At 38.7% G+C, this 15230-nt stretch overlaps 1 protein-coding gene across 1 annotated transcript in view; it reads left to right on the top strand.

Annotated features, from left to right (window-relative positions):
* Plcl1 (phospholipase C like 1 (inactive)) overlaps positions 1-15230 on the top strand; it is a 312974-nt gene that overhangs the window by 242233 nt on the left and 55511 nt on the right. The window contains exons 2-3 of the mRNA XM_048345027.1: positions 9322-11796; positions 14292-14495. Coding sequence (XP_048200984.1) covers positions 9322-11796; positions 14292-14495 — 2679 coding nt within the window. The remainder of the gene's footprint in view (positions 1-9321; positions 11797-14291; positions 14496-15230) is intronic.

The following is a 15230-nucleotide window of genomic DNA, read 5'->3' as shown; positions in this document are numbered from 1 at the left end:
CTTTCAGTTTAACAAAGTGAGTCAGTGGTATTAAGAAATCATCCACAAATGGATTTTTCCTACGTTAAGTCCACAGCTTTTCCTGCCAAATATCAATTATTTTTGCTTTCCAGCAAAGGAGTCATGTAGGAGAAGAAGATGTTGAAAAGTCAATGGCTATCTATGTATCCATCCTCTTTGATCATCTTTTATAATCAAAATGTGACTTAATATAAAACAAAGTCATAAAACTTAATTTGGCAAGATTGCATGTGTGAGCAGGTAGCAATGCCTTTTTCCGGTTGACTTGTAAGACATTTGAGAATGGATGTATTATTTATGGGTAATAAAATAGCTATTTAGCTTTCTAGCAATTGGATTTTATCACTAGGGAGTGTTCATGCTTCGGGAGCTTAGGCCAGCTACTTCTCAGACCGTATGGTGATATTGAGTGGGTCACATATTATGATTCATAAATAAACTGTTTTACCTGTTGGCATTCCTGCATTAAGTAATTTGAACTTACCATGGGAAAACAACTTTGGAAGTTTTAATGTTGCCACCATCTTTTATCAGAAAGTCAAGGGAACAAATGTCATGATTCCATTTCCTTGAGTTCTGTGTGAAGAGTTAGGCCTGTGTGGGAAACACATATGTTTTCTAGGCTACACAACTGCCAAAGATAGATGTATATTTGGACATAAACACACTGGATAAGCATTTGCATCAGAACTGAATTCCACCCTGTGGTTATCAGTTGAAGTTAAGAAAGCCCATGTTTCTGCAGATAATATCCTGCTGTCTTCTGTGTCATCCTCCGGTTTCATTCGTGGTACTCTGATCCTCCCTGATTATACTGCAGGTGTCCAGGCCTTCATTCCTATCCTAGGGCCTTAGCACTTGCTTTTCTCTCCTGAACCCTCTGAGCTCAGCTCTTTTACATTTGCAGTTTGATCATCACCATTCTGAAGGGAATGTAAGGTATTTTCTTGTTGAAGTTAAAACATGTTAAGTAATATATTAGCTTCTGCATCTCATTAATCTACCATCAGCTCTCTTTTCTCTTCAAATTTGACTTCTGTCAGAGCTCTTGCTGCTGGTTTTCTTATCCCTCAGCCTCTTTCCCGCTTTTTTTGAGGTACTGAACTCAGAGCCTCATGCTTGTTAGGCAGGTACTGTACTGCTAAGGCATGTCTTTAGTCTTTTTCAGGGATAAGGGCTTGCATCCTGTAGAGGTGCTTGCCTGGACCATGATCCACTTACTTCAGTCTTTCTTTCATTGCTAGAATTACAGATGTATATCCCCAGGCTCAGCTTCTTCTGTTAAGATGAAGTCCCATAGTCTTTAAAACAATTTTTTTTATTGTCAAGGTGATATACAGAGGGGTTACAGTTACATATGTAAGTAATGAGTACATTTCTTGTCAAACTTGTTACTTCCTCCCTCATTTTTCTCCCCGCCAAGTAGCTTTCCAAGCAGCTAAGATATAGGCATGAGCCTCTACTGCCCTGCTTGTTCTTTCTCTCTCTCTCTCTTCCCCCTTTCCTCCTTCTCCTCCCTCTTCCTTTCTCTTCTCTACTATCCTTTATGCCTTCCTTTCTTTTCTCAGCTTCTAAACATGGATATTTTCTGAGTTGAGCCCTTTACCATATGCTGTTATTTCACAGGTGAGTATCATGTTCAAGTTCTGTTTATCCTCTATGGCTAGAACTCCCAAGTCCAAAATTTCAGCCTGGATTTCTCCCTGTTTTTCTTCGATAGCTAACTTTCCACTTGAAACCTTCATTCCTAGGGTCCTTCGTTTTCTGAAATTCATCATGGTCCAAAGTAAATATGATATCTCCTTCAATATCTCCTCTTCTAATATTTCATTTAGTGACACTCCATTTAACTTCCTCTCTAGCCCCAGGAGTCATCTCAGATGGAGATCAGAATCTCCATGGTTTTACTTTTTTGTTGTTCTTGTTTGTTTGTTTTTGGGCTAGTCCTGGGGCTTGAACTCAGGGCCTGGGCACAATCCCCTATCTTTTGTGCTCAAGGCTGGCACTCTACCACTTGAGGCACAGATCCATCTTCTGGATTTTTAGTAGTTTATTGGAGATAAGAATCTCACGGACTTGTCTGCCCAGGCTGGCTTTGAGCCTCGATCCTTAGCTCTCAGCCTCTTGAGTAGCTAGAATTACAGTTGTGAGCCACTGTATTTAAAGTCCATCTCTTTTCTAGGAGTCTACCTCAAGTCATAACCATCTCTTTCTAATAATATTGTATTAGTCACCCACTGTACAGTTTTTCATTTTGATTGATCTAAGATAAAAACCAAGACTAGTCAATTTTCCCAAAACTTTTACAGTATGTTACTGTTCAGCACAGGGTGGTTATTTACTATTGTCTGTGAAATGATTGAAGGATGAAGGATCAGACCTGGATTCCAAACAGACTATGTAGTTCACAGCCCTGGAAACATGGCAACTAACTTTTTGTTTCTGGATTTGACTTGGAGGTCCATGAAACCAGAATGAATATCACTAGTGCTGTATCATACTTTACATTCTAAGAATGGGCAAGCTAATGGTAAAAATGAGGCTCTGTTTGTCTTCTATGTTTGTCTTCTAGTTATATAACTTGTGGGTTTTTTGTTGAGGCATTTCTTTTTTTTTTTTTTTTTGGCCAGTCCTAGGCCGTGAACTCAGGGCCTGAGCACTATCCCTGGCTCCTTTTTGCTCAAGGCTAGCACTCTGCCCCTTTAGCCACAGCACCACTTCTGGCCGTTTTCTATATATGTGGTGCTGAGGAATCGAACCCAGGGCCTCATGTATACGAGGCAAGCACTCTTGCCAGTGGGCCATATCCCCAGCCCCTATTGTTGAGGCATTTCTAAGTGAATTCTTCAAAAAACAGGTTTTCCCCATATTTATACTAAAAGGGAATGTCCCTTTGACATACTAGATTTATATAACTGGATTACATATTATAAAACAAAGATTCCTTCTAACCATAGTTTGGTGTTTTGATTTCTGTTCATTAAGATGTTCTAAACTAATTATATCTTAAAGAAATATCTAAAAACTGTTTATTCAAAACAACTTAACAAAAATGTGTGATGGTGTAATTAGATGTTTAAATGTATTCACCAGATTAGAGGCATGAAAATTTGGCTATATTGTTTTCTTTACTCACTTTTAATTTTCTTTTATTTTGGTTATGAATAATACATTTATTTTATATCCCCCTCTTTAAAAATTTATATCTTATTGTTATTGTTGAGGTGATGTACAGAGGGATTACAACTACATAAATCAGGTAATGAGTATATTTCTTTTTGAACAGTGTCACCCCTTCTCTAGCTCTCTCCAAGCTTTTACTTTCCATCCTCACCCACACATTGTATAGTTCATTTTCTATATTGTGTTCACTTTTAATTTTCATTTAGTGTTTCAGTATACTTCAATGCTATGTGCTATGTATGTGAATTAATATGTATGATAAATTTTACCATGTTATACTTTTTTAAATACAAACTTCTGTGACATTAATCATATTCATATTTTGTGTTAGTCTTGTGTTAGTTTTGTGTTAGTCCAGCAGATAATGTTTTTTTTTTTTTAAATGATGAGACCCAAAGCTGTGCTTGCACCAAACAATCTGAGTTTCTCTGGGGTTTATCAGTTGTTTTAAAGAAAAAAAATGATTAGGTTTGTTGAATTTTATTAAGGAACTTGTAGCTGTACTTAATCCCAATTTGTATTTTACTCGAACAGTGGAAAACTACAATGTAGAAATATAGTAAAAAATACCTACAATGTAGAAATGAAAAAATGATTGAAATAATATTTGACTTTCCCCCCATTATTTCAGAATGATTTTTAGGATTCAAAATTAGTGCTCTGGGCTGGGGATATAGCCTAGTGGCAAGAGTGCCTGCCTCGGATACACGAGGCCCTAGGTTCGATTCCCCAGCACCACATATACAGAAAACGGCCAGAAGCGGCGCTGTGGCTCAAGTGGCAGAGTGCTAGCCTTGAGCGGGAAGAAGCCAGGGACAGTGCTCAGGCTCTGAGTCCAAGGCCCATGACTGGCAAAAAAAAAAAAAAAAAAAAATTAGTGCTCTAAGCATGAGATTAGATAGATTATCTATTAGATAAACTAGAGATTGTCTTTATGATATGGCTATGCCAGAAATAGTACTTATAATGTCTTATTTTAGAAACAAAAAATAGAATATTTTTCATTCGCTTTACTAGTTTGAGACTTTTTAATTCCCATGATTAAATCCATGATAAAGTAGTGATTTGAGAAGACTGTAGATCTGAAAGGTCAACTATTATTGTATTATTTGGAGATAGTCTGTGAATGCATAAATTCAGCTGGCTTGTTTTTTAAAATTATTTCATGGGAACTGATAATTTGGAAGCTTGAACAGAGAATGCTAGGAAATAGCATGGAACTCAATATCTAATCATTGTACTCCACTAGAATATGAAGTCGACCTTTAATGTAAGCAACAAAGGCATCTCAATGTGCAGTTCATTTGTAAATATTTAAGCTTTTATTTCCATTGTTGTATTCTACACTAAAAGAAAGGAACATAAGGGAAGGAGTGAAAGGTAGGGATGAGTTCTTCAGGCTCTTGTCTTCAGTCAGTGAAAATAGTGAACATTAATAAAAAATAAAAAAAATTCTCCTACTGTATAACAACTTTCAAGATACCTCTTACAACCATTGGAGCTAGTTCAGTCATCTGATTGAAAAGCTACTAAAAGCGTATAAAACTGAGACTAAGCCTGGCTTTAGTCTCATGTCTCAAAGACCCATCTTCCCAGTGGGTTTTTTCATTGCATCATAATGTCTTCTACTTATCAGCAAGGAAGATCCACAGCCAATACTTTAATGCTTTTGGTCTGTCTATCTTAACGGTCCCCCTTCTTCTCCACTGCCAGACACAGTTATCTTCTTGAGGCAAATGAAAGGGTGGAGGCCCAGGGCCCAGGTAGAGGCTATGGTAGTGTAGAAGCTGGGAAGGAGACTTCACTCCCTTCTTCCTGTCTACCAAACTACCACTCCTGCCCCTCCAAGACAAAGCATAGCATGGCCATAATAAAAATAGGAAGGATTGATCTTCAGATGTGGACATTTTCTTTCTTTATGGCAAAAGCAGAGAAATATTAAAGTCCTGAATCTTTTCCAACATAGCTTAATATAAATAACCTCGTCTATACTCATCAGCAGACCAGCTAATTACTTGTTCACACATGCTTTGGCCAGTTTTAAGCTCACTGGGGGCTTGTAATAACTTTGGATTTTGTCCTCTGTGTGATGACAACTTGAAAATCACATCTTTTACATGGATTCTGGGTTTTCAGGCATTGGGGACAGGTTTTATAATCATGTAAGAATTGCAAGTCAAGACAGGAAACAAGTGTTACAGAGTAGGTGTCTTCTATCAGATTTGATGAAAAAATTATCTCCTAAAGCTTGTCTTAACAGGGAGCAAAGCCTCAATTTAAGGAGATAATTTTACAAGACAGTATTATAAGTGAAAGCCATTGTGTCAGTGACTGTTTTCATAAACAAGTAGTGTCTCCAGATAAGAGCAGAGTTTTCGACTGTGGAGAAGATGGCCACATTGCTTATGCAGGGCAGGGGAGCTGTACAGCATTTAGAAGAGCACTGATTTCCCATTTTAGGCATGGTAGAAACTATCAGAGGTTTTATAGCTGTTGACAGTAATTCCGTTTGGAACATGATCTTCTTATATAAAAGTAATGTTTAACGTGCTATAGCTCATTAGTGTAAAAAGCAAATCAAATGGTAAGCTTGCAAAGCTGAGTCATATTCTAATTTGCCATTACAATTCAGAGTTTCCCTCTTTATTTTCATTGGAAGATTAGTCCCTTCACAGCAGAGCCATTAGGTATCTGCTTTGATGGTGTGGGAAAACATAGCTGAACATCTGACATTTCGGAGCATGTGGCTTGTGAAGAATTTAAATGTGTACAAGTAGAGCATGTGTGTATAAGCAGCTGAAGATTGATAGCTGGTTTTTCTTTTTAACTTCAGGATGAGAAAATTGACCACTCTGGGATAATTAAAAATAGTAGCTCTCTGAAGAAGCAGGAGCTTAGTTGTCAAATGCCAGAGTACCAAGAGGCAATATTCTATAATCTAAATTGGGTAATTTATATCTCGGTTACTTGAAAATATGATGTGTAGTTGACTCAGTGAATCACCCCAACAGCACACCATAAGTAAAGCAAATTGTTAACCAGCAGAGTTTGAGCCAACTGAATAGCAAATCACCTTGTATTTATTGAATTAAAGGATAAGCACATATGGACAAGAAGAAATAAATGATGTCCCAGACAAGAGATCCTACCTATTTTGTTTGAAAGGAATGCCAGTTTAGCTACTGGAGCTACTGAAGAAATGGAGATTTGATTGTGGTTCTAGGCCAGCCAAGGCAAAAATTTTATGAGCCTCCATCTCAACCAGTAAGTCTTGGGCATGGTAGTACATATCTGTCATCTTGGCTATATGGGAAGCATAAATAGGACAGTGTAAATAGAATTGTGGTCCAGGCTGGCCTAGACAAGGAAAAGAAGAAAAGACCCTATTTTAAAAATAACCAAGACAGCTGGATGCTGGTGGCTTACACTGCAATCCTAGATACTCAGGAGGGTAAGATCTGAAGATCACAGTTCAACTCCACCCTGGGCAGGAAAGCCCGTGAGAATCTTTTTTTTTTTAAATTTATTTATTTTATTGTCAAAGTGAAATACCAGAGGGGTTATAGTTTCATTGGTAACACAGTGAGTACATTTCTTATCCAACTTGTTACCTCCTCCCTCATATTCCTCCGCTTCTCCCTCTCCACTTCCCCCCCCAACCCCCGTCCTGTGAGTTGTACAGTTGGTTAACACCATAAGGTTTTGTAAGTATTGCTGTTGCATTGGTTTGTCTTTTTATCCTTTGTCTCTTGATTTTGGTGTTACCTTTCCCTTTCCTAATTCCAATACACTTATATACAATATCCAGGGTATTAAAATCAGTTATAGTGCTATCAGGGGTAAAATTGCATGAAGGGAATATGGAAAAAGAAGAAGAAAATAAACAGAAGGGAACGGTTTCATATGGCCTGTTGAAAATACCTACAATGGTGATATACACTTGTTTTTATAACTTGAAGTTCATTTCACTTAGGATCATCTTATGTGTTCATATGGGCATAGCTCTTAAGCCATTGTAATCTTCTTCTAGGACTGTCCTGAACATGTACTAACTATTCCCTATGAGGGGAACCATAGAGTCGATATTTCTTGGGGTCTGGCTTACTCCACTTAGTTTGATTTTTTCCAAATCTTTCCATTTCCTTACAAATGGCACGGTGTCATTCTTTCTGATAGAGGCATCTAATGAGGAGCATCTGGGTTGGTTCCATATTTTAGCAATGACAAATTGTGCTGCGATGAAGATAGTTGTGTTGGTAGCTTTAGTGTTGTCTTGCTTGTAATCTTTTGGGTAGATTCCCCAAAGTGGGACTGCTGAGTCATAGGGGAGCTCTATGTTTAGCCTTCTGAGGAACCTCCATACTGCTTTCTATAGTGGTTGAACAACTTTACGCTCTCACCACTAATGTAGTAGGGTTCCCTTTTGACCATATCCCCTCCAACATTTGTTTTGTTAGTTTTCCTGATAATGGCCATTCTTACTGGGGTGAGGTAGAATCTCAGTGTAGTTTTGATTTGCATTTCTTTTGTGGCCAGTGATGTAGAGAGAATCTTATCTCCAAATAAGTACTAGAAAACCAAAGTGATGCTGTGGTTCAAAATGGTAGAGTGCTAGCCTTGACGGAAAAGCTCAGGGACAGTGCTCAGTCCCTGACTTCAAGCCCCCGACTGACCAAAAACAAAAACAAAACCTGAGACATAAGGAGCTAGGGAACCTGATAGAGTACCTGCATAACACTACCTGGCAAGTGTTTCCCTGAGTTCAAATATTGATAGCACTAGGAAAAAAAGAATGTGAAGGAGATGGCTCATAGTATTTTGGCTATACTTTTCAGTTGTGGAAATAATAGTATCACGTAGATGCTTAAAATATTGTCAACTTATCACTGAATATTTGTCTTAAATATTCACAAATCAAGAATGAATTAACTTCTTGCTTACTCAGAGTATCACTGCCAGAATCTCCTTATGGTTGCCCTCTGATGGCACATAAAACAATCCTCTTACTGTCAAGAGCACTTATAGTTTACAAAGGATAGTCATGAACATTTTCTTGAGTATCACAGTAACACTATATTGTATGTAAGGATTACAAAATTCCTACTCATGAAGCCAAAATTAAGACTTGGAGAAGTAAATTACCTCATCTGGTCATATAAATAGTGAGTAGAATAGTCATAAGCTAAGAGTACTTATTTTTCTCCTAAAGATGATGCTCAGTGCACTGCACATGCCCAAGGACATGAACTCAGGACCTGGGTTCTGCCTCTGACCTTCTTTTGCTCAAGCTTAGAGTCCTATAATTTGAGCCACAGCACTACTTCTGGCTTTTTGGTAGTTTATTAAAGATAAGGATCTCACAGATTTTCCTACTCAGGCTGACTTCAAACTGTGATCCTCAGATTTCAGCCTCCTGAGTAGTTTAGGATTACAGACATGAGCTACTGGCTCTTGGCTTCTGCAATCTACATTTTGATCTCTTCTTGGTATGCTTATATAATTAAAGTGCTTTGGAAAATTTGTTTCTGACAAACTTGTTTCTGAATTGATAATGTGGTTGGGAGCATTATTAAATTGAGAATATGGTCTACACAGAGGAAAGAATAAAGAAATTCCCAGTCTTAAGTGACATTGATCAGATGTTCAGTGTTAGTGAATTGGCAATGCTATAGTTCCAGAATTTCCAAGCTAAGGTGAAATCCATCATCTCCCAATTATGAATATTCAGAGGATTGGACCTATATTTTGGGAAGGACACTAGGAGAGAAGGCCTATATACATTTAAGAAAGAAACAGCCACAAGAAATATTTAACCTACTTTAAGATAGACCAGTCTGAATGGATGCAGTCTAATGTGCTGTTGGTAGAGGTTCCAGAGAAATGTGTTCAAATGAGCAAATAACATTTCCCTTGTTTGTAGAAGTATTTTATTTTAATTCAAAGGACATAGAATAATTTGCAAAATAAGTTTCTTACAGAGCCTTATTCTCTCAGCAGTTTCTCTTTTCTGAAAAAATAGGAAGGTAGGCTAGCGAAGCTTGAGAAGTCCTTAGAGTGTTACTAAATTTCTGTATTTCCTCAAGGAGAGTGATCCATTCTTTTCCAATTATTTGACAGGATCCTTCAAACCAAAAATGTGGTGGAAGAAAGAAAACAGTGTCTTTCAGCAGCATGCCTTCAGAAAAAAAGATCAGCAGTGCGCATGACTGTATCAGCTTCATGCAGGCCGGCTGTGAGTTGAAGAAAGTCAGGCCAAATTCTCGCATTTACAACCGCTTTTTCACTCTGGACACAGACCTCCAAGCTCTTCGATGGGAACCTTCCAAGAAAGACCTAGAAAAAGCTAAGCTTGATATCTCAGCCATTAAAGAGATCAGACTGGGGAAGAACACAGAAACATTTAGAAACAACGGCCTCGCTGACCAGATTTGTGAGGATTGTGCCTTTTCTATACTCCACGGGGAGAACTACGAATCTCTGGACCTAGTTGCAAATTCAGCAGATGTAGCAAACATCTGGGTGTCTGGGTTGCGGTACCTGGTTTCTCGTAGTAAGCAGCCCCTGGATTATATGGAGGACAACCAGAACACACCAAGATTCATGTGGTTGAAGACAGTGTTCGAAGCAGCAGATATTGATGGGAATGGCATTATGTTGGAAGACACATCTGTAGAGTTAATAAAACAACTTAACCCTACACTGAAGGAATCCAAGATCAGGTTAAAGTTTAAAGAAATCCAGAAGAGTAAAGAGAAACTAACCACTAGAGTAACAGAAGAAGAATTTTGTGAAGCATTTTGTGAACTTTGCACCAGGCCAGAAGTATATTTCTTACTTGTCCAGATATCTAAAAACAAAGAATATTTGGATGCCAACGATCTCATGCTCTTTTTAGAAGCAGAGCAAGGAGTCACCCATATCACTGAGGATATGTGTTTAGACATCATTAGGAGATATGAATTTTCTGAAGAGGGGCGACAAAAAGGATTTCTTGCAATTGATGGATTTACCCAATACTTATTGTCACCAGAATGTGACATTTTTGATCCTGAGCAAAGCAATGTTGTCCAAGATATGACTCAACCCTTATCTCACTACTACATCAATTCCTCTCATAATACCTATCTGATAGAAGACCAGTTTAGGGGACCAGCTGATGTCAGTGGGTACGTTAGAGCTTTGAAAATGGGCTGTCGCAGTATTGAGCTGGATGTGAGCGATGGCTCAGAGAATGAACCAATCCTTTGCAATAGAAATAACATGACGACACACCTTTCTTTTCGAAGCGTCATAGAGGTGATCAATAAGTTTGCCTTCATTGCTTCTGAGTACCCACTCATTCTCTGCTTGGGGATTCACTGCTCTGTACCACAGCAAAAGGTCATGGTACAGCACATGAAAAATGTCTTTGGCGATAAACTCTATACTGAAGCCCCTTTGTCATCGGAATCCTACCTCCCATCACCTGAAAAATTGAAAGGAATGGTCATCGTGAAAGGAAAGAAATTGCCTTCGGATTCAGATGTGTCAGAAGGAGAAGTCACAGATGAAGATGAAGAGGCCGAAATGTCTCGAAGGATGTCAGCAGATTACAACGGCGAGCAGAAGCACATTTGGCTCTGCAGGGAGCTCTCTGATTTGGTATCTATTTGCAAATCGGTTCAATATAGGGATTTTGAACTATCCATGAAAAGCCAGAATTATTGGGAGATGTGTTCCTTTAGTGAAACAGAGGCCAGCCGAATTGCGAACGAGTACCCCGAGGATTTTGTGAACTATAATAAGAGGTTTCTATCCAGGATCTATCCGAGTGCCATGAGGATCGATTCCAGTAACTTGAACCCACAAGACTTTTGGAATTGTGGCTGCCAGATTGTGGCCATGAATTTCCAGACTCCAGGTCCGATGATGGACCTGCACACAGGCTGGTTTCTTCAGAATGGGGGCTGTGGCTACGTGCTGAGGCCGTCTATCATGAGAGATGAAGTTTCTTACTTTAGCGCCAACACCAAGGGTATTGTCCCCGGGGTGTCTCCTTTGGTTCTGCACATCAAGATCATCAGCGGTCAGAATTTCCCGAAGCCCAAGGGAGCGTGTGCCAAAGGGGATGTCATAGACCCCTATGTCTGTATAGAGATACATGGCATCCCAGCCGACTGTTCTGAGCAAAGAACTAAGACGGTGCAAGAGAACAGCGACAACCCCATTTTTGATGAAACTTTTGAGTTTCAAGTCAACCTTCCCGAGCTGGCCATGGTCCGCTTCGTGGTTCTGGATGATGACTACATCGGGGACGAGTTTATCGGGCAGTACACCATACCTTTCGAATGTCTGCAGCCTGGCTACCGCCACGTGCCCCTGCGCTCCTTCGTGGGGGACGTCATGGAGCACGTCACCCTCTTCGTCCACATCGCCATAACCAACCGCAGTGGAGGTGGGAAGGCGCAGAAGCGCAGCCTCTCCGTGAGGATGGGCAAGAAAGTTCGGGAATATACCATGCTCAGGAATGTCGGTCTTAAGATTATAGATGACATCTTCAAAATAGCAGTTCATCCCTTAAGAGAAGCCATAGATATGAGAGAAAATATGCAGGTAGGAAAAAGAAGTCCTGCCCCTCCCCTTTCTCTACTTACTCTTGTCCTGCTCTAACTCTTTGTGATTTACTAAAGACCTGGTTTGAAAAAAAAAAATCATGTTTAAACCTGCCTGTGATAAAGCAGCTATACTTTGTTTCCGATTGTGAAACTGTGATGCTTTGGTCTGACCTAAACCAATTAATGGGGTGTCATTAGCTATTGAATACTGTATATGTATTACATATACATGGTACATAAAATTGTTATATGAGAACATATATACGAAACAGTGTGAGTGTGAAGTATATGTGCGTAATATATAACATACATTTACAATAACAACACCCCCCCTCCACACACAATATTGATCTAGAGGTGGCTCATGCCTGTAATCCTAACTACTCATGAAGATGAGATCTGAGGATTGTGATTCAAAGTCAGTCCTAACAGGAAAGCCTGCAAGCCTCTTACCTCCTGTTAACCATGAAAAGCCAGAAATGGAGCTGTGGTTTAAGTGATAGTGCTACCCTTGAGCAAAAGAAGCTCAGGGATAGCACTCCGGCCCTGAGTTCAAGTCCTAGGACTGTCACCCCCTAATAAAAATATATGTATGTATATATGTATTTGTGAATATGAACATGGAAGAGAATTTGAAATCCAATAAAACAAATGTAGTGCCTATTAGATTTATTTTTAACTGTTTAAATGATTACCCAAAAGAGAAACAAACTGAACAAACAAAAGTCAGCATTTATATTTGTTGACAATTTTTATAAGTGTGATTCAATTGAAAAATTCTGGATCAAATCTATTCCCTTTCCACACAAGGTGAGACCGTTACATTTAGATAATAAGGCTATTATGAATATTTGGGAGTTGCCTGCTCTCAACATGGAGAAAATTCAGTGTTAGTTTTCTTCTATTCATTAATGCATAAACAGGAGTTACAAACTTTATTTTCATGCTACTTAATACACTTATTCGAGGCTAGTATTATTGAAAAGCCATCGAATACCAATTGCTAAATACTTGAAGTGTTCACTTTATTCCTTCAACAATTATTTTATAATAACTTACTAAAAAATTCCTGCTTCAGTTTAGCAAATACACTTGAAGAGGGTAAGTAATAAATTATGCAGATAATGAATATCATTGTTTTTATTTTTTTTATTTTTATTTTTGGCCAGTCCTGGGGCTTGGACTCAGGGCCTGAGCACTGTCCCTGGCTTCTTTTTGCTCAAGGCTAGCACTCTGCCACTTGAGCCACAGCGCCACTTCTGGCCATTTTCTGTATATGTGGTGCTGGGGAATCGAACCCAGGGCCTCATGTATATGAGGCAGGCACTCTTGCCACTAGGCCATATCCCCAGCCCTGATTGTTTTTAGACTTTACATCTGAGAATGCCTTTTTCATGTGATACTGAACCACAAATTCATGTAAACCTACTTTTCATATTATCTTATGGACAAGTTCTGGAATAGACTTAAAGTAGATCTTAAGTAGTCAGAATAGTGGAAAATAGTTTAGTACATAATTCACATTTTAAAAGATTGTAAGCATTTGAGCCTGGGTGATTTGTCTGAGGTAGCATTTTAAAAATAGATTTCAGGTTATCAGCATCTTTTGTATGGTGTTTTCTGAGATAATCTTAGAATACTGTAAATCTCTATAGTAGATTAGTTGCAAGTCATTTCTACACCCATATTAGAAGTAGATTTTACAATTCCAATGTAGTTCTTAAAATGTAATCTTTTATGTCTCATATTTAAAATATACTAAGAAGAGCTGGTTGTGAAGGTTTGCTAGGTAATACTGATAATTTATATTATTTTAATGTAAAGTATTTGGGGTTAAGGATTAACTAGATCTTAAACCAAATCAATCCCAATCAGTGATTTGGAGCCTAAATCAGTAGAAAAATGAATACCATAAAGGCCACTAAATTCACGATACATTTAATGGGTTAGATACTGTCCATTGTTAAGACATGTAAAATAATGTTAAATGATTTTTTTCCCCAAAAGAGCCTGAACATGGGCAAACATAGTTATCCACACAACATTGTCTATGTGAGGTTCAGGTTGACAAAGGCAACCATTTTGAGCATTGAGACAGAGGGTGATGAACAGTAAGAACTCACTACCTTGAACGGAGAACCCCAAGGAGATGTCTCCAATATGCACTGGCATTGCCCAGCCTGTACTAATTTCTGTGATTGTTCAGTGCTCAGCTTTGAAAAGCAAGGTGTAGCTGGGCCATAATCTGCTTTGTTTTTATCACATATTTCTGGTGGCTGCTAAAAATCCTGCCAAGATGAGGGTCTATACTGGGATTAGCTCTGTTATTTCTGCACGTCACTATTTGGATTAGTAATCTAGTTTTTTTTGTTTGTTTGTTTTTTTACAAGAAAAGGGTTGCTGTTCATGAATGTGCTTGTGTGTAAAGCTGGAGGTGTTGGGGGTGCTGGGCAATGTGGTCAGGTGTGTGACTCTGTTTTGTTTTCCTTGTAGAATGCCATAGTGTCTATTAAGGAACTGTGTGGACTCCCTCCAATTGCCAGCCTGAAGCAGTGTCTGTTAACCCTGTCCTCTCGTCTCATCACCAGCGACAACACTCCTTCAGTCTCTCTTATGATGAAGGACAGCTTTCCTTACCTGGAGCCTCTGGGTGCAATTCCAGAAGTGCAGAAGAAGATGCTGGCTGCTTATGATCTGGTAGGCATCTGTAATTCCATACTTTGGTCCCTATGTGTGGAAACTCCTTAATGGCATGGAAACCACTGGCTAGCACAGAGGGATTGTATGTGTGAGACCTGTGTTGGTGGTAGCATGCAGAGCTGGCCACCCATTTTTCCCAGAAGTCCCAGTGGAGACTTCTGAGGAAGTGCCTTGATCCAGGAGCCCCACAGATGGCAAATGGAAAAATCTCTGTGTTAGCAAAGAATGATGTATTTAATAAATCCTTAGAACCATGTACCCTTATGATCTGAATAACCTTAGCTTGCAGTACAGCCTTTTATTTGTATATCTGGAGTTGCAAACTATGTCCCAACGCTGCCTTATTATGGTGAGACAAAAACTTTCTCTAGAAATTAGATTTCTAAGCTAATCATACTGGTCTCTGAGTTTTCTGAATATATAACATAATTCATATAGCAGTTAGATTTCAAATTAACCACAGTTTTGCATATTGGACTCTGTAACTCTGTAAACAAAGTTAAGGAACATACTTGTAACATATGACAGATAAAATATACTTAGAAGCCAATAAAAAGACTTAGAAATCAGTAAGAAGAAAAGATGGAGGGAACAATTTTATCTTTATCAGTATCCAATTTGGTTGCAATGCACAACAAAAGAAATATAACCTAACTATGGCTTTAAAGCAGTTTTGTTCCTCTACATGGAAGTGTGAAGATTAATCATACAGGGAAATACTTCTGCAAAATT

This window comes from Perognathus longimembris, chromosome 4 (genome assembly GCF_023159225.1).
Source record: "Perognathus longimembris pacificus isolate PPM17 chromosome 4, ASM2315922v1, whole genome shotgun sequence".
Classification (NCBI taxonomy): Eukaryota; Metazoa; Chordata; class Mammalia; order Rodentia; family Heteromyidae; genus Perognathus; species Perognathus longimembris.
The sequence above is the reverse complement of the archived record's forward strand: the minus strand, read 5'-3'. Positions and strand labels throughout refer to the sequence as shown.